The 27,181-nt window shown below is 42.1% G+C and overlaps 1 protein-coding gene across 8 annotated transcripts in view; it reads right to left on the bottom strand.

The window, feature by feature from the left end:
* Nucleotides 1-1,984: 1,984 nt before the first annotated feature.
* ARHGEF12 (Rho guanine nucleotide exchange factor 12) overlaps nucleotides 1,985-27,181 on the bottom strand; it is a 154,052-nt gene continuing 128,855 nt past the window's right edge. For all 8 annotated transcript variants that reach the window (XM_048217041.2, XM_044386578.3, XM_026505552.4 and 5 more), the window contains 16 exons: nucleotides 26,473-26,619; nucleotides 25,316-25,401; nucleotides 23,274-23,399; nucleotides 21,536-21,650; nucleotides 19,698-19,798; nucleotides 16,370-16,447; nucleotides 14,754-14,829; nucleotides 14,063-14,230; nucleotides 13,105-13,192; nucleotides 12,520-12,606; nucleotides 12,310-12,389; nucleotides 11,771-12,004; nucleotides 8,908-9,375; nucleotides 7,786-8,102; nucleotides 6,668-6,737; nucleotides 1,985-6,079 (listed from right to left, as the gene is read on the bottom strand). In XM_048217041.2, coding sequence (XP_048072998.1) covers nucleotides 6,069-6,079; nucleotides 6,668-6,737; nucleotides 7,786-8,102; nucleotides 8,908-9,375; nucleotides 11,771-12,004; nucleotides 12,310-12,389; nucleotides 12,520-12,606; nucleotides 13,105-13,192; nucleotides 14,063-14,230; nucleotides 14,754-14,829; nucleotides 16,370-16,447; nucleotides 19,698-19,798; nucleotides 21,536-21,650; nucleotides 23,274-23,399; nucleotides 25,316-25,401; nucleotides 26,473-26,619 — 2,252 coding nt within the window. In that variant the 3' untranslated portion in view covers nucleotides 1,985-6,068. The remainder of the gene's footprint in view (nucleotides 6,080-6,667; nucleotides 6,738-7,785; nucleotides 8,103-8,907; nucleotides 9,376-11,770; nucleotides 12,005-12,309; nucleotides 12,390-12,519; nucleotides 12,607-13,104; nucleotides 13,193-14,062; nucleotides 14,231-14,753; nucleotides 14,830-16,369; nucleotides 16,448-19,697; nucleotides 19,799-21,535; nucleotides 21,651-23,273; nucleotides 23,400-25,315; nucleotides 25,402-26,472; nucleotides 26,620-27,181) is intronic.

Raw genomic sequence — 27,181 nt, 5'->3', positions numbered from 1 at the left:
AAATAAATAAATAAAATCTTAAAAAAAACCAAACAAACAAGAAACTACCACTTGTCAAGTTTCAGTGTAGAATCGAAATACCCACCATCATCTGAAAAGGCTATTAAAATACTTTTCCCTTTTTAAAATATGTCTCTGTGTGAGGCTGGATTTTTTTCATATACTTCAACCGAAACAACACATAGCACACCAGATTGCAGGCAAAAGTAGATACGAGAATCCAGTTGTCTCCTACTACGGCAGACATTAAAGACATTTGAGGCGCTATAAAACACTCTTCTCATAAGTAATTTTATCGTGGAAAACAGTTATTTTTCATAAAAACATGCTAGGGGGTTACAATTATTTTTAAATGAATTAATGTTTTTCATTGGCTTTCTCATTTCTCATGATACATTTTCTCTGTCTCACGTCTAATAAGGTAACTGTCAGTAGGTACAACCACATAAACACAAGCTCCTCCCGAGGCCCACAACAATTTTTAAAAGTATGAAGTGATCCTGAGAGCAAAACGATTGAGCACTGCTGCCCTTCATCTTTTAAAATAATGATAGCAGGAAAAAACTACTCTGTACGGATGCTTCTGCAAAACATTTTAAGAATTATGAAGAGGTACCCTCATTATTGTTCTTGATCAGAATGCATTCAGTGGCCCCAACCCTTTGGTCCCATGTACAAAGAAAGGGATCCCCTGGAATGAAATGCCGTAAAGAAAGCCTTAAGTTATAGGGAGATCCAAAAGCACCCTAATCAAATGAGGGGAAAAGACCTTAGAATAGAAAGAGAGCTCTACCTACCTTAAATGATTTCACACCAAGGCCTCGGCTGACACTCAGGGAACGATGGTGTCTAACAATATGTGGGAAAGCAAACAAGCCCCTTGATGGCTAAAATCAGGCAAGCGCTTGTTGTGAGCAGGACGAATTGTACTTGACATGACAGAAAAAAAAAAAAAAAAGGAAAAACCTATATCTAGCTATTTATCTGTAAAAAAAAAAAAAAGGAAAAACCTATATCTAGCTATTTATCTGTAATGTTTTAGGACATTCGTCATAGTAGGAAGACATCGCGTTCCATTGAAAAGCAACTACTCGTCGGGACAGATCTACCTCTGAGTCTTGTGGCTTGGGAGAGGCAGCCAAAAGTGAAAGAAACTGCTCCCACGAGAGACAGTGCTCCTCCAGGAGCCAGTGCGAATGGAGGAGGTATTCACTCCCCCCCCGGCTATGCTCGTAAACACACCTGCAACTAGGAACAGGTTAATTTCCGCAAAGTATATTTGAAGAGCCATACTTTTTAAAAGGCTTAACTTAAAATAACCTACAAAACACGAAGCATTTCTTGCTACGCTTATTAGATCAGCCAAATATGCCCCTGAACGACTGAAAATTCAAACATCCCTCCAAGAATAAGTCAAATGATACCTCTGTGTCAAAACCAACATACCCAAAAGCCAAACTCGGCGAGCCTTCAGAGTTGAAATGGGATCCATAAAAGCACAGAAATGTTGCTACTTTAGTCAGTCAGCGCTGGGGATAAGAATGGTAGTAAAGACATCAGATTTTCATTTAGGGTAGCAGTAAGCCAAAGTTATTTTCAAGTGAACCATTAATCCCACTGATTTATACACTTAAAAATGGTTAAAATGACAAATTTTATGTGTATATGTTTTACAATTTAAAAAAATATACCCCAAATCACTCAACTGTACACTTTAAAGGAGTGAGTTGTAAGATATGTGCATTATGCCTCAATAAAGCTGTCCCAGGCGCCGCGACATTCCCGGCTGCTGGTGTCCTCGCGAAGCTCACATGTTAAGAGGTCAGCTGGCTGGTCTCACCAGGAAAGATGCTCTCACAAGCAGCAAATGGGGGACGGTCGCTGCCCGTAAGACTAATTACGGCCTCCTTGGTGCCTAAGCTTTTCCAGTGTAACTTGCAGAAGACCGCTCAAGAAGAATATAAATAAAAAGTCGCATCCTTGGTTCCTTTAAGCATATTTAATATTTGAACTCTCATTTTCTATTTTCCCAGACCCCAGAAAACAGAAAGATTTTAGATGACCAATATTTTGTTCCAGAAACATACAGCCTTATCAGCTAATTCATAAAAGAGCTATTTTACAAAGGTACATCTGGATAATTAGAACAATAAAGTCTTTTAGGCATTTCAAAATGTGATCAGTAAAAATACATGATTATTAATAAAGTTTTTTTTAAAGATAGTTCCAGATTTTTTTAAAAGTAATTTCTGTTAAAGAGTACATGATTGTATGGTGAACAAGGAAAATAAAATGTTCTAGTAGGAAGAGGCTTATTAAAAATAACCAAGAGTGCGCACATGACAGTTACCACTTTTGTAGTACACCTGCTTAGCCGTTGGCACCTGGGAATGGCAGACAGGGCTTTCTTCTACGAGGTACGTGTTTTTTTCTCCCTACCAATTTATTATCAAAACCATCAGTACCAGTGGGGAAGGCCTAAGGAACAAGGCAGAAGAAACTCTTTTCTCGAAGAAATAACCATTTTGCAGATCACTGAAAAGGGGTGGGACAGTCAGAAGAAAACAGGATTTACAAAACAAAAACTATAACGGTAGAGGGGGAAAACACTAGCCAGCAGAAGGACTAGAAGGTCCTGCCCAATTTTCTATTTTGAGGTCCTCTGTACACACTTCTCAGGGACACCCTCTGTGACATACAGGGAAGGAAATATTGACCACAGCTCCAGCAGCTCAGGATAACAGCACACACCGCCTTCAGAGAGGACGGCTTCCAGTTTGAAATACAGAAGCTCCGTGTAATACACCAAATTTACCAACATCACACACACAAACACCAGTATGCAAGGAAAAGACAACTCACAGGAAGCATAATTATTTTCTTTAGCTTCTAAAAAGAAGAACAAAATAATAAAATAAGCTTTTCTCCTTTAATCATATTAGGTTCCCCCTCTCTCCTCCAAAAACAAATAAAAAATTGTTTTAAAGAGACACATCCTTGGGGCGCCTGACTGGCTCTGTTGGTGGAGCATGTGACTCCTGATCTTGGGGTTGTGGGTTTGAGCCCCACGTTGGGTGCAGAGGTTACTTACAGATAAAATCTTAAAAAAAAAATAAGATAAAGAGGCACATCGTTTCTAACAGTGGTTAGAAGTTGTTTTGGGGAACAGGAAGCCAAAAAGCTAATGAAATATACCTTCTTATGGTACAATGTAATAAATAGTTACAGTTTAGGTTCTAAAAGCCAAGACAACTCAGGCAGTCCAAGTTAGCTGATTTTAAAGTGTGCAAAATATATGGCTTCTAGGGCTGTAATCATGATTTTAAATTATAGCACTTTGGGGGCTTGCTGATTTGCCTTGATTAACTCTGTTCTCTGAAAAGGAAGGAGACACTCCAAATGTAATTTGCCACTTAATAGCAAAGGAGCCATTAGGCCCACAGAAGAGAGCACAGGGTCACAGCAGGTCACTTGAACGGCTGAAACGCAGCACTCCTGCTCTGGGGAGGTTGCTTTGCTCACCACCCTTAAATCCAGCGTCTAGTCAAGTAACTTTGAGAAAACAGCTCTGATGGTGACCACTAGCACTCAAAGACAGGATGAATATCTCATTCCATCATCCTGAAGGGCAGATACCGTAGCAAAGTAAAGTGGATGTGATTATAAAGGCCAAAAGAAAAGGTGGGTGTGGGAGAAGTCAGGCTGGCTAAGATAAAAAGAACACTCAAAACTGTGGAATCTTTTCAGACTTAAGACTTTGTTTTGGGGCTTCATTTAAAAATCCAGATACGAATTTATTTGGAAGTGCAAGAGCTATGGTCAAAGCATTTTTCCAGTTAGCCCAGTTAAACTGCAGGAAAAGAAAAGCGAATTGTTGTTACGGACAAGATCTGGCTGAGCTAGAACAGAAACTTAAAGTTTCTTAAATGAGTGCTAGAGAATCAAGTGATTACTCTGGATGGTCTGAACTTAAGGTGAAGTTCTATTTTTTATTTACCTTTCTCCTGATTAAATACCAGCTGAGGACACTGGTGGCAGGTGGCTACAGGTGTGCTACCAGTTCAGTTGGGAGTGACCACGTTGTTTCCAACAGCATGTAACCATTCTGTTTCTACTTGCTTCCCTTAAGAGATAGAGAAAGTTCAAGTCCCAAGCTTCACTTACTAGCTTCTGTTTCTAAAATTTTTACGCCTATTCTGATTTAATTGATACTTGGTCTACAACTCAAAATAGCATTCTAATTTAGAGATGAGGTCCAACGATCCAAGTTGAGCTACTTAAAAACCTAGGTCAGGTTTGAAAAGGCAGGAAGTGGGAATGTGGACACAGATGAGCTTGTTAAGTTGTAGTGGTGTTTATGAAAGTAGTAGGGAACCTTTATCACTTGCGGTGAGAGTGCAGGGGAAGAGTAAAACGACATTCCGATCCCGATTACCCACAGGGTTCAGAGGGCACTACTGAAAGATATGAGCAGTGGAGGAACGCTTTGCGTATTAACAGAGTTTGAAGATTTGACAAATGATTTAGTTCTAGTTGGCAAAAATACTCCAAAACATATATACCCGATGCACAAAGAAAACCACAGAAAGCCAATATAACTGAAGGAGTTCTCGAGTCCCGGTTCTGAAACATTGATCCACTGTAGGGTGCTGCCGATACTACAATTCATGCTAGAGCAGGCAGTTAGCAACCCCTTGCCCACAGTTTCCAGTGTATGCTCTGGTCTGCTATTGTTAAGGTCAGTCATGCACCAGCGTGGAGAACGTTCTGGCAGTGAAGTCAGAGGAAGTGCTTCTGGAGCTGGTTTGAGCAGCTCTGCCTTCTCCACCACATCCCTCTCCACTCCGCTCGTGGCTCTCCTCTTAACTCAAAGAGCCCTTTGGCACCATCAGTGCAAAATTAATATTAGAGTCAAACCTCCAGGTACTAAAATTTTACTGGCCTTATATTCAGCAGTACCCGTGGCTAATGATAGCCATGGTTCAACTCAGTAGTGATTCAGTTAGCTACCCTTCCCAGACTCTTTCCCCCACTCCCAGGCCCGCCCTGCCTCAGCACCCCACCCTGCCGCCATCTGAAGCATCTCCATTTGTTTGTTTTTTCCTTCCTGCTCAATCTGCAGGGATAATTTTACACAAGTGCTGAAGTCTCATGTATAATTATAAAAATGAAACAATACCAAGAATAACAAATTTATAGCCAAGAAAATAAAATTTGCTTTTGTCTCCCTCCCAAATCCCTACCCTCAACAGAAAAGAAGACAAGAGAAGAAAACACACCCATTTTCAAGTGCCTGCTATTTAGTACACTGAGGATTTTCTGTTACTTGGGGGTGGATCCCAGCTACGGAGAAGAGGTGCTTGCCTCAGGCGGAAGGAAGCCCACCTAACTCTCTGCCCACCTGGGCAGCACACAGCTCCAGTCCTCTGCACACAGGAGCCATGGGCATACTGTGCCTTTGAGGTGCCCTTCCAAGACCAGGACAGCAGAGGGCACGGAATACAGTTGCATGAAGGCTGGATGCTCCTCCCTCCCCCGGCTTCCTTCCTCCTCTCTGCCTCTGGACCCAGCCTCCTAATACCTCCTCCGGAACTCTTGGCTTCAGGAGCAACTGACCCTTGGGTGTACTAAATACGAAGGGCTAAAACTCTCACTACTCAATTAAAACAAAACATGGCAAAATAAAAATTAAAATGTGCTTTCAAATACGGAATGAAGTCAAATAAATACATCTGATTTTCTCTTTTTCTTAAGTCTAAGTAAAATTTCATATCCTACACCCAAAGCTCTATACATTTGGTTTTTGTTCTGAATCAAATGAATTTCCGATCGTGAGGAGAGCAGAGTGAGGGCGTCGGGACTCCCTCACTGACAGACTAGTGCAGCTGCCGGACTGTGAAGAAGCAGTCCCACTCTGGGAGCCCGGGCACATGGCCACCCCCGGGGGCTTCACAGGCAGACCCTCTGTCACACACTCTCTCTGCGTCCATGGTGGAGCCAAGATGGGTGATATACAAGGCCGATGCTCAAAGTCCAACAACCTTCAGTCACCTCCAGGACACGCGGCTCTAACTTTTATCTGGGAAGAATAAAGATACGGAGATCAAATTAAGAAGAACAAATTAACACTCAGAGAATACCTATGACATCTGTGCATCTCGGTATGTCTTTCTGGATCAGAGCGGCCTCACTGGAAAACAGGTCAAGCAAGTGAGGACGAACTGCCGCACTGAGCGGAGACCCACTTGCAGTCACGGGGAGACAGCGCTCTCGCGGTTAGGACCGGCGCCAGGGTACAGCAAGGCCCCAGGGCCACGAGCCTCCCTCATGGCAGCCCTGGCAAATCTCTCAGGAATCCAGGATTTACCAGGCTTACCCCTGCCCCGATTTCTGCTCTTGCAAAGGTGAAGACGGAGGGGATGAGGGGTTGGGGGCGGGGGAGATGGTGCAGGAACTGACAGCCACAGCTCCTCTTAGAAGAGGAAGAGCAGAGTCAGCAAACAGCCTCTGCTTGATCTATGATGTTTGGAAACAAGCGGTTTTTTAAAGACAGGAAAGAAATGGAATCTCAGAAGGTTTCCACTTTTAAAGAAGAATAAATCATTTCATTCGATGTACTGTTCAGGCAGAATGATTCGAGAGTCGGGAATCCACAATGTTCACATACCTGAGTGCTTGTCTGTGAGGGCTGATCCAGCCAGCCTTTGGCAAAGCATGCTGTAACTTTCTTCCACCTTCTGTAAAATAAAACCCATAGGATTTTCATTTGAACATCGTAATTTTTCTTTATGAAAACAGGAAAGCAAGCTTTTTCATATTACCGGTACATACTTCTGGATTTCCACATCAACGTCCTTAAGAATTTTGTTAGTGGGGGGGGAAAGTGAATTCCTTTTACCTGCTTCTCCCTTGAGTGAATAACTGAGAACTTTCTCACGTAAAGGTGATTTTCCCACCCCCAGAGTCGCCCTGAAAATGGTCCCACAGGTGACAAGAGCTCTGTTAGAGCCAACCTGCCCACAACAGCCTCCTGGATGCCTCATCAGCCCCAGGATGACACTACCTACAGTCGCATGAAAAAGGGAAAACCTATCACATGAAGTTGAAAGAAAAACTAAGGGACGCGAGTCTTGAGCTAAAAGGCTAAGAATACTTTTAATGTTGTCCCTAAGGCTTCTAACTAAATGAAGTCATGAAAAAACGTTTGGGCTCCACTGATGACAAACTTTAGGATAAAGTCCTTTTCTCAGAAATCACCACAGAAGTCAGTTTTGAAATAGCGGCCCGTACAGGGACGACCTCAACTCCGATTCACAAAAATCCACTCAGGCCCAGCTCTCCAGATCATGGGGGCCGCTACAGCCAACTTCTGTGTGGCAGAGCGTCTGGGAAACTACCCCCGTCTAACGATTCATGGGTAATTAATAAGGAAAGCATTTCCTAGCCAAGATTCCTAGCGACACAAACCCCGCCTATGTCATTGGTTTGCTGTTCACGGCGACCGGCCAATCACCCCAAACATATCTGGGGTCTTACGCTGAGAAACCCACACAAGCAGGCAGTCTACAGCGCTACGACGTTTTCTGTTCTTGTGATCCGCAACCAGAAGTGCCGTGCTGACCTCGGCTTTTTATCCAAGTCTATTCACGGTAATGGTCAAAGAAGACAGCAAATCCAGAACCTGAACGAGCTCACCGGCATCAGCATTCCGGTTATTCTCGACCTCCTCCCTGCATGAAATACGTTTCTCTACCCAAGCCACGAGGACACTGAGCTCTGAGGTACCTTTAAGTGTTCAAGGTCAGCCTCGATCTTCCGAATGTACTCCATGATCTGGCTCTGAGAGTCTGCACAAGAGGGGGGACTCTGGATCTCAAAACAGGAATCCTCCATAGCCCCCCAGCGCTGCTGGAGCAGGAATTCGGGGGTGAACGGTGAAGCCGCCCCGTCGGAATGGGCACGCTGGGGCGAGTGCTGGTGCGGGCGGGCAGAGTCTGTGGAGGGGATGCCTGCCGGGGGCGGCGGGGGGAGCGAGGAAGCAACGTCCTCATCCGTGGAGCTCTCCTGCACCGCTTCATAGCCGTCAAGAATCAGATAGTTTCCTATGACAGACACAGAACAGCTTGATGAGCTCCGTGCCGCCATCCTCACGTCAAAAAATAGAGACGGGGTGATATGCTGACAACCTTAAAAGCCGTTAAAGAGGGAGAAAAGCCATTAATTCCCCACCTCCCGAGTTCAGTTTTAAGTACATCAGAATCTTCTCACTTCAGGCTGAAGCTAAACTTAGCAAACTTTCCTGTAATTTCCGAATAATTTCAGATTAGTTAGCATCTTAAAAGCTGGAAGCTACAAAGTCCCTGTATGATCTTGCCACCGCTTCCCCAGCCACAGAGCTCTCGCGCCTCATCTCCCACCGCCTCCTCCCTCCCCCTGCACGTGGGCCCGGTTCTCTGCTGCATCCCCTGCTCCCAGACGCCACAGGGCTTCCTCCCCCACTGCCCTAGCCGCTCTGCTCCCATGCTTCCTCACACAGGCCCTCCTCCCTGACCGTCCTGTCTGCCCCTCGGTCTGACTTACATTTCCTCCTAATTCTTCTTACCATCTGACATCTGTGGGTTTACTTATTTTACCATGACACTTTCCTCACTAGTACTTAAGCTTCGCAAGGATAGTGGATCTTTCTGTGTTTTATTCAATGCTGTATCTCCCAGCACCCAGGATGGGGTCTGGCATGAAGCAGATTCAGGAATTATTTACCGCATGAAAGAGTAAGTCACACACACACACACACACACACACACACACACACACACACACACACGATAATGCGTGGATACCCAAACAATATCCATAAGCACAGATAATAACGATCAAGATCAAAGTTTAAACATGAAAGAAACTTGCCTGAGATGCGCAAAGTAACATCCTCTTCCTTCCGAACCGCTCCATCACCTTCTGATGGGTTATCATCACTGTGTGCTTCACGGGCATCAAAAAAGTGCTCTCCACTCTCATCGAGACTCCCTTCTGGCTCCGCAGGAGGCATCTCTGGGGTCATAACCATGTGGTCCATTACTAAAATGTTACTTGCCTGGCTATCTTGGAATGCCAGTACCACTGAATCCCGCGGAGCCGAAGATTCAGCTGAAGTCCGTGGACTGTAACAAGTTGCAATGTCACCAATTCCAGTTCTAAAGGGCATCTGTCCTTCACCAGGAGGACAGGCCTTACTATTCTCAGAGTTCTGGGCTCCACCGTTTGTCTGCACCCCTGAAGACGCTGTCCTGTATCTTGGGAAATGTGGCCAGTCTTCCTGAGTGCTCTTCTCAGTCAAACCCAGCTGTTGGACAAGCAACTGCTTCAGCAAGCCCACTGGAAGATTTCGGGAGGGAGGGAAAAAAACCACACATTCACAACAATAACTGCAGACTGCCAGAACTAAATTAGTTTATGGAGTTATCCATTATTTCTAAGAGTAAGTGCCTTTTTAATAACATAGACTCAAAATATTAATTTCATGTGATCATTTTTTTTGTTTTGTATTGAAAAACAAAATAAGGCACCATCTAGAGAAGATTTAATATGACACAAGACTTGGAAAGATGTAAGCCTTCTGAATGGGGCGGCACTCCTAAATCACCAAGAGCATGCCTGCCTCTTTTCTCTTCCACATAACCTGAGTAATACCCCAAAGGTACTTCTTAAAAGGATGTTAAGAAGCTGTGTTATGCTAGAAAAGAAGCCCTCCAATTTTGCTTTTCCCAGAAGCAGACACTGTATACACAGGTGTTATTTTTTTCTAATTTTATTAGACACACAGAATGTTTATTTTATCATTTATAATAATAACCCAAGGAATCTCCTTAAATTGTGAAGAAAATAAAGCTGGCCTGAAATGAGATTTACTTTCAATGATTTGTCAGCATGAATCCTTCCAAAGGATAAGAAAATGTTTCTGAGTTTTTAAAAATGCCCTTACTGGTGGCACACGTCCCTCAGGCTGTTGAAAAGAGAAGCAACTCAATTTTCAACGGGCCAGTGTACACTGGGAGGCCACCCCTACAATGATAGTCCCTGCGACAGTGTCAGTCAAACCAGCAGAAATCCTTCTGACTGCTCATTCAGGAGTATCGACAATAAATCAGATCTTAGAGAATGTGATCAACTCCTGACTTTTCACTCTGGCTTTACTTCTATCTTCTGTGTCTTCTGACAGTCTCCACTAGTCTTTGGCCCTCTGTCCTTCCCCTCTACCCACACTTCCTAAGGATGCTATGCATTCCTATGACTCTGACACTCAAATCCGTCTCCTCCCTACCCTCTCACCAAAGCCCCAGGCTTAAAACTCCAACTTCCTGCTCGTTACTTCCTCTTAAATAGCTTGCCAGTTTTAAAATTGAGCCCATAAGCTCTGGCAAATAGAAAAAGGGGAAAAAAAGAAAGTGTGGCAGTGGGGTGTGGTGGTCCTTTCTGACTTTGATTTCGGACAAGAACACTGAAATCATCTAAGTATTCCCTCTTCTTTGCCCTTGCACCAACCCAGTTGATTGTTTTATTTGTCGACTCTCACTTGACTTTTATTCCTGATACCATTCTAGTCCAAAGCCTTTTAACCTCAAGCCTAGACGACTACAGCGGCTTCACACTAGCCACGCCCTCCTGGCTCATCCCATTCCAACCCTTCTTCCACCCTCTCAGCCTGAGCCATCTGTTCTCACTAGTCGTACCCTAGCTTCAAAACGTCCAATCATTCTCAGCAGCTACAGCAACCCTTCTCAGCCTTTCCCCTCCTCCAGTACACCTGTGAGACGGGACAGGCTCCCATTTATAAGTGATTCTCAGCCAGGCTGAAGAGGGAGGGGGCAGCAAACAGAATGGCAAGGGCCACCCATCTTGTGGGTGTGCGCTGTGTGTGTGTGTGTGAGAGAGAGAGAGAGAGAGAGAGAGAGAGGGTGGGCCAGGGTTGAGAGTACTGCAATCTCTACAAGAAAATTAAAAGAATATCTGTAGTTTGGAAAAGCACGTGCTGTGCCATCCTTTTTCTAAAAAAAAAAAAAAAAAAAAAAAGAGCACGTGTGTGTGTGTGAGAGAGTGAGGGAGGCATAGAAGAAGAGAGGGAGAGAGGGAGGGAGACAAAGAGAGGGAAAGAGAATCTTAAGTAGGCTCCATGCCCAGTGCAGAGCCCAATGTGGGGCTTGACCTCGTGACCCCGAGACAATGACCTGAGCTGAAGTCAAGAGTGGGATGCTCGACGGACTGAGGCACCCAGGCACCCTGTATGTTGTGCCATTCTTAAAATCCAGAGGACTCAATGTGGTGTTGAACGTTCACAATGGCGGGCCTCAGCATCCCGTCTCCTACCTTTCCAAGCTGGTCTCCAACACCTTGCACTAAAGTGGGCTGCTCACTGCTCTTGGAGCGCCCTTGGGGCCTCCTGCCTCTGTGCTTCTGGTCCTACCATTATTCCTACGTGTATAGCCTCTACATACCCCCGAGTCTTACCCATTCTTCAAGGCAATAATCACCTCTCTCTTGCCTCCTGATGCGTCCCTCTCTGGTCACCACAACCAGATCCGTTCTGACACACCTGCACCCGTTACTTTAAAAAGTGGGCGGTTTTCTATCATCTTCCCAACTAGATGGTAAAATTCTTTAGGGGAAAAGTCAGAGTTCCCACTTCTTCGGGCTCTCCCTAAGTGGCTGCACAGTACAGGACACAACCCTGGTACTTCACAAGTATCTGTGTTAACTCATGAATAAAACTTACAATTCCTCAGTGCATCCAGTGCCCACCGTTCTTCCGAGGCAGGCAAGTGTGGGTCTGGGATTGGGATCTGATAACTTGCTCCGGCTTCCTGCAGAGTCCCATCTGCATGCTGCTCCTTAGCAAACTGCCTCTCGGCCACAAACAGATCATCTACCTCGGATTTCCCAGAGGTCCCCAGTGAATGAGACTGAGGTTTTGACGACATTAAGGGAGACTCTAATCCCAAATCTCTGTCTGTTCAATGGAACAGAAAAAGTAGAATAGATCTTAAACAAAGCTTTAAATTTTTAACGTGAAGCATTCAGGAAATACTTGGAACAAGATAAATACGAGAGCACAGAGATCATCGGCTGTGAGGTAACATACGCAGCGCTCAGAGCACTGTTACGAGGGCACAGAGCAGGCTCCCAAGCACAGTTTGTGAAAGCCAACAGCTGATGCGCGAAGCTGCACACACCGAAAGACTTCCAGTTTCTCTGCATTTTCCTAAGTCACACACAGACTACATTCTTCCGGGTAAACCTAACAGACCAGTTTACCTGGACTCTGCAGACCAGGGACCGAAATGCTGTGGTGTCCCACCTTTAACTTTGGAGCTGCTTCTTCATCGTTGTCTCCTCTGTGGAAGAAAGAAGATTGTCTTTCAGCGTCGTGAGGTGCCTAAACGTCGCTTCAACGAAATGTAAGAATCACCCATTCCTCTGCTGACCACGACCCCGAGTCCTCCTGCGATGCAGGGGCACACTCACTCGCAAGGTGGTGACTGTGGCAACGGGATGGGCTTTGCGGATTGTTCCTTCACGGATGCGGCCATCCGACAGATTAGGTCTTGCCAGCTGCAGGAAGTTCAAAAAGGATCCAAAACCCAACAGGGAAAGGAAAAGGAAAAGAAAATGCCCTTTAAATACACTCAGGAAGAAATAACAACAGAAACAAACAAACTAGAAACCAAACTGAGCCAATCCAACAAAAAACCCTACTTCCGCCAGTGTCTTTATTTCGGCTCTGTAAGTAGAGATCATAAAAAATGCTGTACCTTAAAGAAAAACCTAATAACATGGATACACTACGCATTAAAAAACTTCACTTGACAGTTCTGAGAATTTTTCTTTAGAAAAGATACTTTCAATAGCATAGAATCAAAATAAGGGACATCAATCTAAAGAGGAACACGTTCTTAGAAAAACACCTCGAAAAGAAGACAGGAGAAGTGCTTGTTTCAATATAGTTTTTGGTTTCCAAAGTAGTATTACAAAAACCAAGTTAAGTTTATGGACTACTATATTCAGCATAATAAAAACTATTAGAGCAAGGTAGCTCTATCTTATACATACACAGTCTTTTCGGAAACTGTCTGTGCCACCAGTTCATAAATTTGGGCTCCATTGTCTGACATAGAGATGACAAATAAAGCTTTGTTATCTGGAAGAAACAAGACAGAAATTACTCTAACAACATGAATATGACCTACAGAGGCCATGAAGATGCTTCTAGGGTCCCGGTTTATTCTGCACCCTAATCTGGGTCAAGGTTAATGGGCTCACTTTGTAAAAATTCATCAAGCTATACATTTAAAATTTGTGCAATTTACAGCATGTTATACTGTATATATTATACTTCAATAAAACCAAGATCATAAAAACTAGCACAGATTCCACAGTAACATCGTAGAAACAAGGAGGTGTCCGTTTACCTGACTTACTGAACACTGGGATGTTTTTGCATTTATTCTGAATTGCCCTTTTGCTAAACAGTTAACTTAATAATATTCGATAAATGTTGGAGAAGAGAGGTCATCAGTTTATCTTGCCGTTATGGAACTAACACATTTTAAAAGGGATTCCACTGTTACTACAGTTAACAAATAATTTGCTAACTTATACTGATTTCAAAAAAACCCAAACTACACCCACCTCTCCATTTTTGTTTGTTTGTTCTTTTATCACAAATCAAAAAGCATACCACTCTAAGGAAAGCTTTTCACTGGGATTACCTCTCAGTTCATCATCTTCCTTGGTGTCTGTCAATGATTCGAACATGGAATAAAGATCAAAGTAGCATGCAGGAAATTTCCAAGTGCCAAAAACTGCTCAGAGGAACCTAGGCTTCTCAAATTATTTGGGGGCATAAACTCTTAATTTATTTTCTAAGCAGTAAATACATTCCATTTCATTTGTCTAAGAATATGAAGAAACAAAACTCTATACCAGTCGGGCTATTTGAACAATTCCGAATGTCTCATGCAACTTTACGACGAACTGAAGGTTACTGTCACCCCGCGGACATACTTGCCTGTTGCCACTTGTCGAACCAACACTGTACTCAACTTAATGACAGGGCTAAATGTGTGTTTGCTGTCAGCGGTAGACGCCAGAATCTTACTATGACATCTTAACACCAGTCTGTCATCCTGCTTTTGTAACAATACAAGAATGTCTTCCAGCAGCAACGTGTATAGATCTAGAAATCAAAATGGGGAGAAGGTGATTAGCACAGAAACTGAAATGTGTTTTATAAACTTTGTAACAATTTGACAGAGAAAATTTATTTCTGTTAAATCTAACACATTTTAAAAGTTGACTTGATATTGTCTTTTTTAGTTTCATTTTTTAATAATTCATTTTTATATTGTATCACACCAAAGTGTCACTCTGTGACTGACAAGGAAAAAAAAAAAAAAAAACACCATGATTCCTCACCACAGATAGTTTGAAATGGAGTGGTTTAAAGAAAGCTTATTAGAAAGCTCATTAGAATACACGAATGATGAAGACAGGACTGAATCACGACAAACTTTTCTGCTTCAGCCCTCTGAATATTTAACGTATTTCACCTAGAACAAAATAACATAAGCAGATCTTCTGCAAAAATTACACAGGGCAGCACTGCTCACTGCTGTCACTGAAACCCATGAAGAGCTGTCTCTTCTCGAGGGGACTTTACTTTCTCCACCCTCCCCCAAACTGACGGACATTACACCTACCAATAGTTTTATCTCGGTTCACCTTCCAGACCAATGGCCCTTCATGAATCATCTTCCTTTTTGTTAAATCCAAATTCTGCCAAAATCAAGAGAATTACACACAAATTATTTCCAAGCACTTAGTGAGATGACTGGATTCCAGACAGTCTCTTTTCAAGAAATGCCGCATATAAAAGATGCTATTTACCTTCACTATCATTATTGGTATCTGCCAACTACTGAACATGGAATAAAGACCAAGTTACAGTAAGCTCCATATAATTTCTTAAAAAGTTAGAGGTATCTCGCGGAAAAACATTCAGGAGTGCTGCCTTCTAAATCTCACACTAAATACATCCTAATCGCTTATGAAAATGAAGTGGCAAACATTCAGCCACTGGATTCGCAGCCCATCCCCTAATTTTTCTATGAATAACTACATGAGGATTAGGCATAGCTTGTCGATCTGTAAGAGGCCTGTAAGTGCCAGGCTCTAGTTCCAAACAAAGTTCTAAGGAACAGAACCCATGAAAAAGTCCAGGTCGTACTTGACCTTGCTCTATATAGTAATAATTTATTTATTTTTTTTAAAGATGTATTTATTTATTTGAGGGGGGGACGGGAGCGGGAGAGGAAGAGAGAGAATCCCAAGCAGACTCCCCGCTGAGCATGGAACCCCATGTGGGACTTGATCCTGGGACCCTGAGATCATGACCTGAGCCGAAATCAAGAGCTGGATGCTTACCCCACTCAGCCCACCCAGGTGCCCCTAAATACTAATAATTTAGTAAGAGAATGATCTCTTAGTATAGGTAGCTCTAGAAAAATCTCGTTCTCTGGAAATGAAGGGGCTAAGCATGTTAAGCATACTTTTTGATAAGCTGCTATATATGATATAAAAGTCTAGTTAAGCAGCCACCAAAAAAATTTACCAAACCTACCACCTACTGAAACAGTACAAGACTGAAAATCCTAAGCAGTTCCTTAAAACAAAAGCTTCACATAATAGAAATGGCAAACACAAAATACTATCCTTCCTGTAATGGTTTCAACTTTTATGCTTTTGAAGAACTTCATGAAAAAAATTATCATGTTTTACTCAATAATATGGAAAGTTCCCAGAGTAAACACCCTTACTTTCATTCAAAGTATAAGAACAAAATAAAATTAAAGAGTTAATGTTCCTTAAGTCTCCCGCAAATTCCTGTTAAAAAAGTTAGTTTTATACAAAATATTCCTCTAATGGAAGACTAAAGTCATCTTCATAGACCAGATGTTAAAAAGGAAGAACAGAATCATAAATATAGACAATCTATGATACAAGAACTTCTTCAGGTGATGGATGCCCCTCTGAGATGTTAGTAACCTGCCAGGTCTTCAGTAAATTGTATTTTTTTTTTTTTTTTTTTTAAAGATTTTATTTATTTATGTAACAGAGAGACAGCCAGCGAGAGAGGGAACACAGCAGGCGAGTGAGAGGAAGAAGCAGGCTCCCAGAGGAGGAGCCCGATGTGGGACTCGATCCCGGAACGCCGGGATCACGCCCTGAGCCGAAGGCAGACGCTTTAACGACTGCGCTACCCAGGCGCCCCAGTAAATTGTATTTTTTTAAAAATTATGATGAGACCATCTCTCACCCTGAGCTCTTCCACGTTTGGGTACTCTGACAACTTCAGATTGGAGGTATCCAGACGACGCTGATAGTCTTCTAAACGCTGAAAATTAAGACAAGATGGAGGCGACGTTACTGCTTTGGATATCAATGGTCTCCCTGTTCGGAAGTCAAATGGATGTTTTTTACTTGCATGTTACAGAGCTCTCTGCAACACTAGACATAATTGACAGCTCACTTTCTTTCTTTCTTTTGGAGAGAGCACAAGGCAGGAGGATCAGAGGGAGAGGGAGAGAGAAACTCAAGTGGACTCTGCACTGAACATGGAGCCTGACAAGGGGCTCGATCCTACGACCCTGAGATCATGACCTGAGCCAAAACCAAGAGTCAACGCTCAACCGACTACACGCCCCAGGTGCTAACAGCTCACTCTTTCTTAAAATACCCCTCTTACCTGGCTTTGGAGACATCACACCCTCCTCGTCTTCCTCTTCCCTCTTTGGCTGTTCTTGCTCAGTCTGCTCTTCAAACTCACTGACCTCTAACCAGTTTATGGCTATTTTTTGAATATGTAAGTATGTACATGGTACAAAATTTGAAAAGTAATATAAGGCACACAATGAAAATGAAGTCTCCCTCCAATCCTGTCCTCTTGCCTCCCCACCCCCAATTTTCTCTAAAAAAGCAATCCCTAATACCCATTTCTTAGCTAGCCTATTAGAAAAATTCTAAGCAAAGAGAATATATGCATATGTAAGTATGCTTGTTTCTGTACATGTTGTGTGTATATACATCCTTTTAAAAAAGATACGGTAGCATAATATATTAATATACGTACTACTCAAATGGTAACATGATCATACACATCTCTGTGTGTGTGTGTATATCACTCATCAATGTATCTCGGAGATTGCTCCCCATTAGCACATATAGAGAGAACTCACTCTTTAAATGGCTGTATGGTATTCAGCTCTATGAATGAACTACAGTTTCTCTAACTATACTTTACTGATGGACATGTAAGTTACTTCCAATCTTCTCCCATAACAAATAAATACTGTGATAGCATGGCCTTAAAACATACATTTTTATAAACATGTGTAGATACACCTGTAAGATAAATTTCTTAAGAAACAACTGTTAGATCAAACCGTATGTGAATTTTCCTCCATATTATAAAAATGTCCAAGTATACAGAGAAGTCTGTATACTTTTTTGAAGAGAGGTGTAATGGTAGGAATATGGGTGTATAGTGAGCACCCCTATACCTACCACTTACATTCCGGTTAATACTTGATCTATTTGTTTTATCATAGGTCTGTTCATTCCTCTAACTATCCATCAATCCACCACATATTTTGAATGCATTTCAAAATAACTTACAGATGTAAGCACACTTAACCTTTAAACATTTTAGCGTGCATATCATTAACAAGAGTTCGATATTTATAGTTATTTTTAAAGTAAAATTTACATACAGTGAAATGTATACATTTTAAGTGTACCTTCCACAAGTTTTCTCATATGCATGCACCTGTGCAGACTCCTAGCAAGATATGAAATATTACTAACACCACAGAACATCTCCGCATGCTTCCTAGTAGTATCTGTCCCCACACGCCCACTGACAACCACCTTCCTGACCTTTTTCCCACCACTGATCAGTCTGTTCTAGAAGTTCTAGAAGTTCATAGAGATAAAATTACATATATACACTCCTGTCTGCTTTCCTTCACTCAGCATCATGTTGGTGAGATCCACCCATGTCGTGCATATCACTAGTTCATTCCCTTTAACTGCTGGAATTTATTATCCTGGTTTATGACTGTACCTCATTTGGTTTATGCTAGAAACATTCCTGTACAAGTCTGTGGGCACAGATCTTCATTTCTCCTGGGTAGATCACTAGGAACAAAATCGCTGGGTCAAACGGCAGATGTATGAATATGTGCGTTCTTAATTTTAGGTACATACTGCCAAAGTGCCCTCTGGGGTGTTATCATTTTACACTCCAAACAAGACATCTGAAAGTTCCTGTTTTCCTACAGCCGCATCAACAGAGCTGTGGTCATACTCAGTTCCTAAGAAATCATATCCATGTCCAGGGATTCAGTTAGTTCTATATACGCTTCTAGTCTTCCGTTCTTCTCTTCGGCACAGTCCTCTGAGAGGTGGATCCATAGAGCCAAATGTGTACCACACATTCTCACCTCATATGCCAAACCGAACTCTGCAGCTGCCCCACAAATCCGGGGCTTCTTCCCTCAGCCTGTCCACCCAAATGTGCGAGCCAGAGACCTGGGGCTTATTCCTACCATCACAACTCCTCCAGTCCTTCTCTAAATCAGTCACCACATCCTGTCAGTTACCTTCTAAATACCTCCCCAGTTCTTGCATCTCTTCAGCCACCGCCATCTGTCCTGAACCGCTGCAACAGACCAGGCTGAGCCCTTTCACCCTCTCCCTGCCCCCTTCAACCCGTTCTCCATAGACTGGCATGAGTGGTACTTACAGGCGAAAAATCTGAACATGCCACTCTTCTTCTTAAACGTCTATAATGAATTCCTACGGCTCTCAACATCAACATCTTTAACAGTGTCCATAGGAGGGCCCAGTACGACTTGGCCCTGACGTACTGTTCACACCACTCTGACTTTGCTTTTTAGGCACGATCTGTACTAACCTCATCTTTCACTTCCTCAAACAGGTCATGCTTCCTTTTTACCCCAGGACTTTTGTATATGCTGCTCCCTCTACTTGTAAGGTTGCTCCCTTCCACATTCTTTTGGTTTATTTCCATTCATTTTTCAGAGCTTGGGTTACATGTCAATTCCCGAAGGTAGCTTTCTCCAATGGCCACCACCCAACACCCTCAAACCAGGCTCGCTCTGGACCCTCCCACACTAGTTACATACTCCTAGCATCCCCAAATTCTCCTTCATAGAGGCTATCACAAGTCACATAAAATACTTGCACTAAAATCTGTTCAATACTTTCTATCCTGCTGGAAAACCAGCTCAGTGTGGGCACTTATTTATTTACTTAAGCACCCTATATCCTACACTCAGTGTCCACTCAGCATTCAGATGCTCTAGAAATATTTGTTGAATGGACAGATGAATGAGAGCGCAAACAAGCAGCTAGAGATGCTCAAAAAAGCCAAATACAAGTCTGATGTTCCACCACAAATTGGTCTGGACCCACCTGCTACATGAATAGCTACCAAATGCCCCACCTGTCCATCATGTAATGGTAATTCAATGATTATGTCACAGATTCTAGGTAACACTAACTTAATACTCTCACTACTTCATCCTCTCACCCTTCATCATTCTTGCTTTCCCCCTTCTTACCTGTTTATTTTCTGCCTCCTTGACAGCCTGATTTACATAATTCAAGATCTGACGACAGTGATCTGCAGCTTTCTTCACCTTCTCCCTTTCCGTTGGCCATTCTAAGCATGCAGGGAAATCCAGAATGTAGAATAAAGGAAATCAGAAAGGAACATAAATATAAATATAAATATATATATGTAACTATAAATATATATATATGTAAATGAGATATCAGTTTATGCCAACAGTTACAAGAACATACTAAGACCTTGAATATTTTTATCCCGGTCTAAAATCTATGGCCCAATCTCAATTCAGATAATCTTTGGACAGGTGAGACATCTTATGACAGTACATTAAAACATAAATACTCATCTTTAAAAAGAAGTCATTGTATAGAATCCCATGTTCAAGGAGATATGCTTTAAATCAAGTATCAGCCCCCCTGTGTTACGCATTTCAGGGGGTGGGTCTCATTCATGTTGTAAGCTATATAAATAGGACCCCTTCTCCCCCTATAATCTCCCCTGAGTGCAGAGCCAATGTGACTACGTCCAGTGGACCTGTTAAGCAATAATTTTTTAATGATAACACAATTCACAATAACTTTAGAATAAGTTTCTTTGAATTTGAGATTACATTTATTTTATCTATTTATTTGAGAAAGAGAGAGTGCCAGGATGAGGGGCAGAGGGAGAGGGAGAAGCAGACTCCCCACTGAGCAGGGAGCCCAATGTGGGGCTCGATCCCAGGACCCTGGGATCATGACCTGAGCTGAAGGCAGACGCTTAACCAACTGAGCCACCCAGGCACCCCTTGAGATTACATTTAAGGAAACAAAACAGATTACAGCATTTGTATCATTGAAAGATGAAATTCACCAAAATGTGTTGAGATTACATCGAGGCCTACAATGTAGAGAATGCCAAAACTGGAATCTTTAAAATCAGAATCATCTGAACAACAGTACACCTATACTAAACAGGTATATTAAAGTATAAAAATTCACATGTATGAGTATTTTCAAATTCTCAGGCACAGAAAACAGGAGTTTGATTTAATAAAATTATTAATGAGAACGGAATATAAGAGCCTAAAGCTCAACTGAGAAACTGGGATTCACTTCCTGGTGGTAACAGATTGGCTGGGCTTAATGAAAGTACATGTACAGACAGAGAGCATCACTTCACCCAGGATAAGATTTCTTCAAAGCAAGTACGATATACGCTATAGGAAGGAGTGGACAAAGTGCACTTAGTCTGTAAAGCGCCAGATAACCAATATCTAGGGGCTAAATTGCTCTCCGTCACAACTACTTAATTCTGCTTGTTGTAGGGCAAAAGCAGTCAGAGACAATTTGTCAACCAATGAGCACGACTATGTTCCAATCAAACTTTTTTTTTTTTAAGATTTTATTTATTTATGTGACAGAGAGAGAGACAGCCAGCGAGAGAGGGAACACAGCAGGGGAGTGGGAGAGGAAGAAGCAGGCTCCCAGCAGAGGAGCCCAATGTGGGACTCGATCCCGGAACGCCAGGATCACACCCTGAGCTGAAGGCAGACGCTTAACGACTGTGCTACCCAGGCGCCCCCAATCAAACTTTTTTTACAAAAATAGAGAATGAGCCAGATTTGGCCCACAATTCGTAGTTCGCCAAATGCTGTGTTTAATGTGCTACTAATGGAGCACATTAAATCAAAGAGCCTCAAGAAGACTGGACTGGATCATGTTAGAAAATGTTGCCAGACTCTGGAAATGGAACCCTTGGGCACCAGGACTGCGAGAGATTATTTAGCTGGTCGTGGGGTTTTCTGTTTTGTTCCTAAGCTTTTTAATTCCAGTGAGAATGCTGTACCTGTGTATTTGGCAATATTATCCAACAGAAGAGGGTACTTGGTAAGCCTCTGCATTTGGGTAGGAATGATATCCTTCAGCTGCAGACGACGACACAGAGGATTACTCTCAGCATCCTAAAATTAAAATAAAATAAGTGAATTTGTGATTCTTATTAGGACTGTAGTTACCCATCATGTGCCATATATTCATCATGGATGCGTCTAACAACATCACCATTCCGGTTATTAAATCAAGACTTAAAAGATGGTGAGGTGTACCATGGCCACGCTATACTTCTGCTTTCTCCTTTACTCACGTAATGGGGGAGGGGAGCCTTTATCACTAAGCCAGTGGCTTCTTTCTCACGTGTAAGCAAAAACCAAGAACATCCATAATCAACCTTACGTACTGCTTGCTTGTGATAAAACAGTTTTATCCCCACATATTCATTTTCCTATGACTAGCATTCCTACCAAAAGTCAGTCGGCTGATTTGCTATTTGCTATTCCAAATAGGTACCATGGATCATCAGGCTGGGTATACCCCAGCTCATCTCTACCAGGGGGTCTGCAAACTTTTCAGTAAAGTGTCAGACAATAAATGCTTGAGGCTGTGCATGCCATACAGTCTTTGTCACAACTACTCACTCTGCCGTTTTAGCACAAAAACTGCCACAGACAGTGTGTAAAGGAATGAATGTGGCTGTGTGTAGTGAAGAGGTCTGAGATGGCCTTCTAGATTCCCCTCCTCCGGCGTGCACACCCTGTAATCACCTCCCCCGGAGTGTGGACAGAACCTGTGAACACGATGGGTTATCACTCATCTGATTAGGTTACTATCAGTGAACTTTGTGTTGATCAAAAAGGAAAGTGTTTCCTAGGTGAGTCTGACTTAATCAGAGGAGCCCTTACAAGAAAGCTGCCAGAGACACACAATCCTTCTGGCCTGTGAGAAAGGAAGCAACTATCTTGTAAACTGCTGCAGGGGCCACATGGTGAAAGAGATACGGGCATTCTCTAGGAGCTGAGAGCAGTTTCTAGCCAACGAGGACAAGACGACAGGGATCTGGGTTATACATTTACAAGGACATGAATTCTGTGAACCACCAGGGAGCTTAGAAGAGGACCCCAGTCTCAGAGGAGAACTGCAGCTCCAGCTGTCCCCTTCCTTTCAGCGGTTGCAAGCATGCAGGGAGGACACAACCAAACAATATCTGTACCCCGAAACCACAAAAACTGTGACATAATACATTTGCATAAAGTTGCTACGTTTGTGGTAATTTATTCTCCTGCAGTAAAAATTTACTACACTGTGTTCCAATAAAACACCACAAAAACATGCAAGAGGCTGGATAGGAGCTGTGGGCCATAGTTCACTGACCCCTGATAGATACCAATATATATATACCTCAATAAGCACGACTGCTGGCACACTCTTCTCTGGGCTAGTTACAAGCCCATTCTCCTGCTCTGACCATATTACTGTAACAGCTTACACGGGACATTTCCTGACAAAATCTCCACGGCAATGTGGACTTCTCTGTCAAGTATTTTCATCCTGACATATATTCTTTATTATTTACCATTCCAATACCACCTTTATACTCTCCAGGAACTTAAGAGCTAATGTACGCCTTTAAAGAGGGTTAACATAATCCTTGTAAGAATCTTAGTCTTAGAATTCCCCCAGTTTAGTCTCTATTTGATAAAAAAAGTTGCATTATTTTTTTTTTTTCTTATATGACTCACTCAACTCACTTGCACAAAGGTCTGGAATCGAGAATCCTTTTTCTGACGAGACTTGATCATTTCCAGGGCGAAAGGCTGGTTACTGCAAAAGGTAGCAGCAGCGTGCTTCAACTTGTCCTCTCCTGGTCCACTGAACTGTGCCAAGAATGCAAAGAACACAACAAAGAATGGCAGACGGAGCTTATCTAAGGCCAGGCAAAATGAGAGACAACCACGATCCTTTCAATATTCCACAAGTGCTCTCAAGTGACAAGAAACGGAGACCTACATATCTCTGTGGACTATCAGTGTTTCTCCATTAAAAAGGTCAGACCCTGACACATCCAGATCTTTTCTGGTCACATTCCAATGTTTTCCTGCTCACAGCCTCCCACAACTTATGACCTTTCCAGTCTAGACCACTTCTAAAGTAAACAGAAAGGTTGATACTGGGGGAATAGGAGACACAAAAGGCTTAAAGACTGAGATTAATATTTATTTGATTTTCTTAGAATCTGACAGCTTCACAAAAGTTACTAACTACTCCAGGAAGAAAATCTGTGGGATTCTAATTGATGCTTTACTGTGTCATACTACAAACTTTCTGTCTCAGGGGCACCTAGGTGGCTCAGTCGGTGGAGTGTCTAACTCTTGGTTTCGAGTCGGGTCATAATCTCAGGTTCTGGGATCAAGCCCCAAGTCAGGCTCGGTGCTCAGCGCAGAATTCGCTCAAGATTCTCCCTCTCCCCCTCTGCCCTTCATCCTGCTCATGCTCTCTCTCTCTAAAATAGGTGGATAGATAAATCTTTAAAAGAAAATTTCTGTTTCAAGTTGAGTAGTGTGCTGCCAAGCCAAGAGAACTCGGTTACAACTTTCACTGCAAGAAACAAAATGAGCCACACTATCACCGAATTACTGTAGGGTAAGCTGGGTTTTTCAAGGAAGTTAAATCCCCTTCGTAACGATAATGCCAGAGCGGGACTCGAGAAGATGCTCTGGAAAGCTGAGTAAATGCAAGATGAGTGTGGACTGTCGTTCCCTGATCTTTTCTGAGACAAGTGGCTGAGAGAAGCTCTCCTATGGGATTAGTAGATTCTCAGCCACGATCTCAACAGCAACGAAAGGAGTAAGATGAACACTGGTTTAGTCAACTTTCTAGTATTCAATCTCTTAAAAAGTTATCATTGTATAGCAACCAAAATCCTGCGGCATTTTCTCAAGCAATCTGCATACCGAAGTAAGTTTCTGTGGGCATATCTGAACAGTTCCTGTTGAACCTGTGTTAACATTTTGAGAACTATGTCACGTGCTTCACTATTACTCACAGCCTTAACTACAGTACCTTGTTTCAAAGTCTGGATCAAGCCCACTCTCCCCTAGGAAAATTTTCTGTATGTCCTAGTGTGGGTCTCCCTGCCAGATCTTCCCATAACAACCTGTACTCTCCCTTTTTTTGTAACTCTTATCAAACTTGAAGGGACAAATGACTGCTTTCCCCCTGGTGGTAAGTGCCACCCAGGCAGGAGCCATGTCCGCTGTGACTGCCAGCACCTCGAACAGTGTACATACTGTGGGCTGCATTCTCGCAAAGACTCAGACAGAAAAACAGAATGCGACAAACAGCTATGATAGTGTCTGAACTCTCTCCTTATATATAAGTGAATGAGATTAAGTAATTTTCACTTTTCTACTTTTGTGGTGGTAGTTCTGGATCTACAATTGTTTAATTTTTTAAAGCACAATTCTGAGATTTGGACAACAGAAGATAGCGAAAATTCTACATTTGTTACATTATTTTTATCAAGATTTGTTTTACCCTCTATTTGTTAAGACACAAAGAACTAATATCTTTAATGTGATGAAAAAAGAGCACTTGGTTTGAATAAGCACTTATTAAAAAAACATTAACGAAAAAAAGATACTAACCAAGAGAATACATACTTGGACCCCTTTCATCTTTGCAGTAGCTTTGCAAAATGGATGAGTTTGCATATTTGGAAAGATTACTCAACCTTGAATCTGATCTTCAAGTGTCTATAAAAACATTAAAATGAAATAGCCAATTTCCTTACCCAGGTCAGCAAATCTTCCCCAATCTGATCAATAACTGAGGTCTCATTCCTCTTTCGAACAGACTTCATTTGCTCATTCAATCCAACTAAGGGGGAAAAAACAATGGAAAATAATTAAGCATACACTCATTTTAGTCTGCATTTCTGGTTGTACTGAGAACCTAAGTTTTAAAAAAAAGGATTTTCACAGTAGTATAGCTGCCTCTAGTCTCCTTAAATATAAATGTGAACACATTTCTTATGCATACAGATATCTGTGCGCTCTATCTGAAAAACAGGTGCCAAAGCATAAAACAATGTGGAAACTAGCATATTACATACAGCATAGGAACATCAAACGTGCATTTAACTTCAAGACTCTGTCATAACCATGCTCATAAAGAAATTTAAATAGAACAGGTGATTCTGCCCACTGTTCCTCTCAAAATGTTTATGTTCACAGGCAGTGGACATAATAACCTGAACTTGTCAATGCATGCTGGTGAAACCTAAGATCACCCACAAAGACATAAAAGGCATCAATTTGGTAGGCAGGTGTTGGCAGGTGTTGGCAGGTGGTGATGGCATCCTTGACGAAAGAAAGCTTGAGAATTACGGATCACAGAGATGGAGTGACTTACAAAGAGAGGAACTGTGTCTACAAAAGTCTAAGATGACTATAACCAAGGAAAGCCAGCAAGGTAGAATTTTTTATGTATTTACTCAAGCATTTCAAGCAACAACAAAAGTATTTAATTCCTGAAAATTATCCCATTGTGAAATTATACACTGTGTATTACATGTACAAAATACACACACACATACACAATTACATGGGATATATATATTTAAAAACATATACAATGCAATTGATAAGAAATTTCCAAGGGTAATTTTAACTATTCATATTTTTCATCTTAGACATTAACTTTAGACCCTAAGTCCTGTGGTCACACTTTGTATACAAAAGGCTGATGGTGCAGGTGGGTGTCTGGGGAGGGAGGTATCCAACGACCTAATCACTTCTTTATGTTATGTGCTCACATATAATTATGTAATTTCAGGAATGCTAACATGGATACACTTAGAAGATTTTATTGTTATGGGGCTTTTATATACTCACAATCTTTCATCTATTAAAAATGTTAGGGACAAAGATCAGAGTTGACTTTTCTTACTATGAAGTTGAAGAATATCTTCCAAGTTTGAAAAAATTTTCCGTAGTTCTGAAGGTGACAGAATTCCTTCTCTGGACACTCGCTGATAGAATACTTGATCAAGAACTTTCAGTGTTCGAACATGAGCTCTTTCAGTGTAGAACAATTCTAAGCAGAAAAAAAGGAAATATGAAATGTTACCCCTTTTAGAATAATTCCATGAGACCAAACACTGGTGTTAGCTGGAATTAAGCAGCAAATGAGCTCTATAATAATTAAAGTTTTGAAAGGATGTAGTCTCTCTCGTGTCACTTTCTTGATTCCATGAGACCCTCCTACATACTGGCTCTAACTGCTGAATGCTGGCAAATGAAAACTATCATTCAAAACTATTCTGGGGGCATCTGGGTGGCTCAGTCGGTTAAGCGTCTGCCCTCAGCTCAGGTCATAATCCCAGGGTCCTGGGATCGAGTCCCACATCGGGCTTCTTGTTCAGTGGAGAGTCTGTTTCTCCCTCTCTCTCTCTCTCTCTCTCTCAAATAAATAAAAATCTTTAAAAGAAAAAACAAAAAAACCCCAAACTATTCTGTGTATTAAAGTTAGCAATGTACTCCGAAGTCCTTCTCTGTTTTCACAATACTACCCACCAATCACAGCTACATCAGAAAGCTGTAAGCCCCAACAGCGTATAGCCTTTCAATTAAGCCCTCTTCAGAAAGAACATTACTTT

The sequence above is a fragment of the Ursus arctos genome, unplaced genomic scaffold (genome assembly GCF_023065955.2).
Source record: "Ursus arctos isolate Adak ecotype North America unplaced genomic scaffold, UrsArc2.0 scaffold_22, whole genome shotgun sequence".
NCBI lineage: Eukaryota > Metazoa > Chordata > Mammalia > Carnivora > Ursidae > Ursus > Ursus arctos.
Note: the sequence above shows the minus strand (reverse complement) of the source record. Positions and strands in the feature narration are given on the sequence as shown.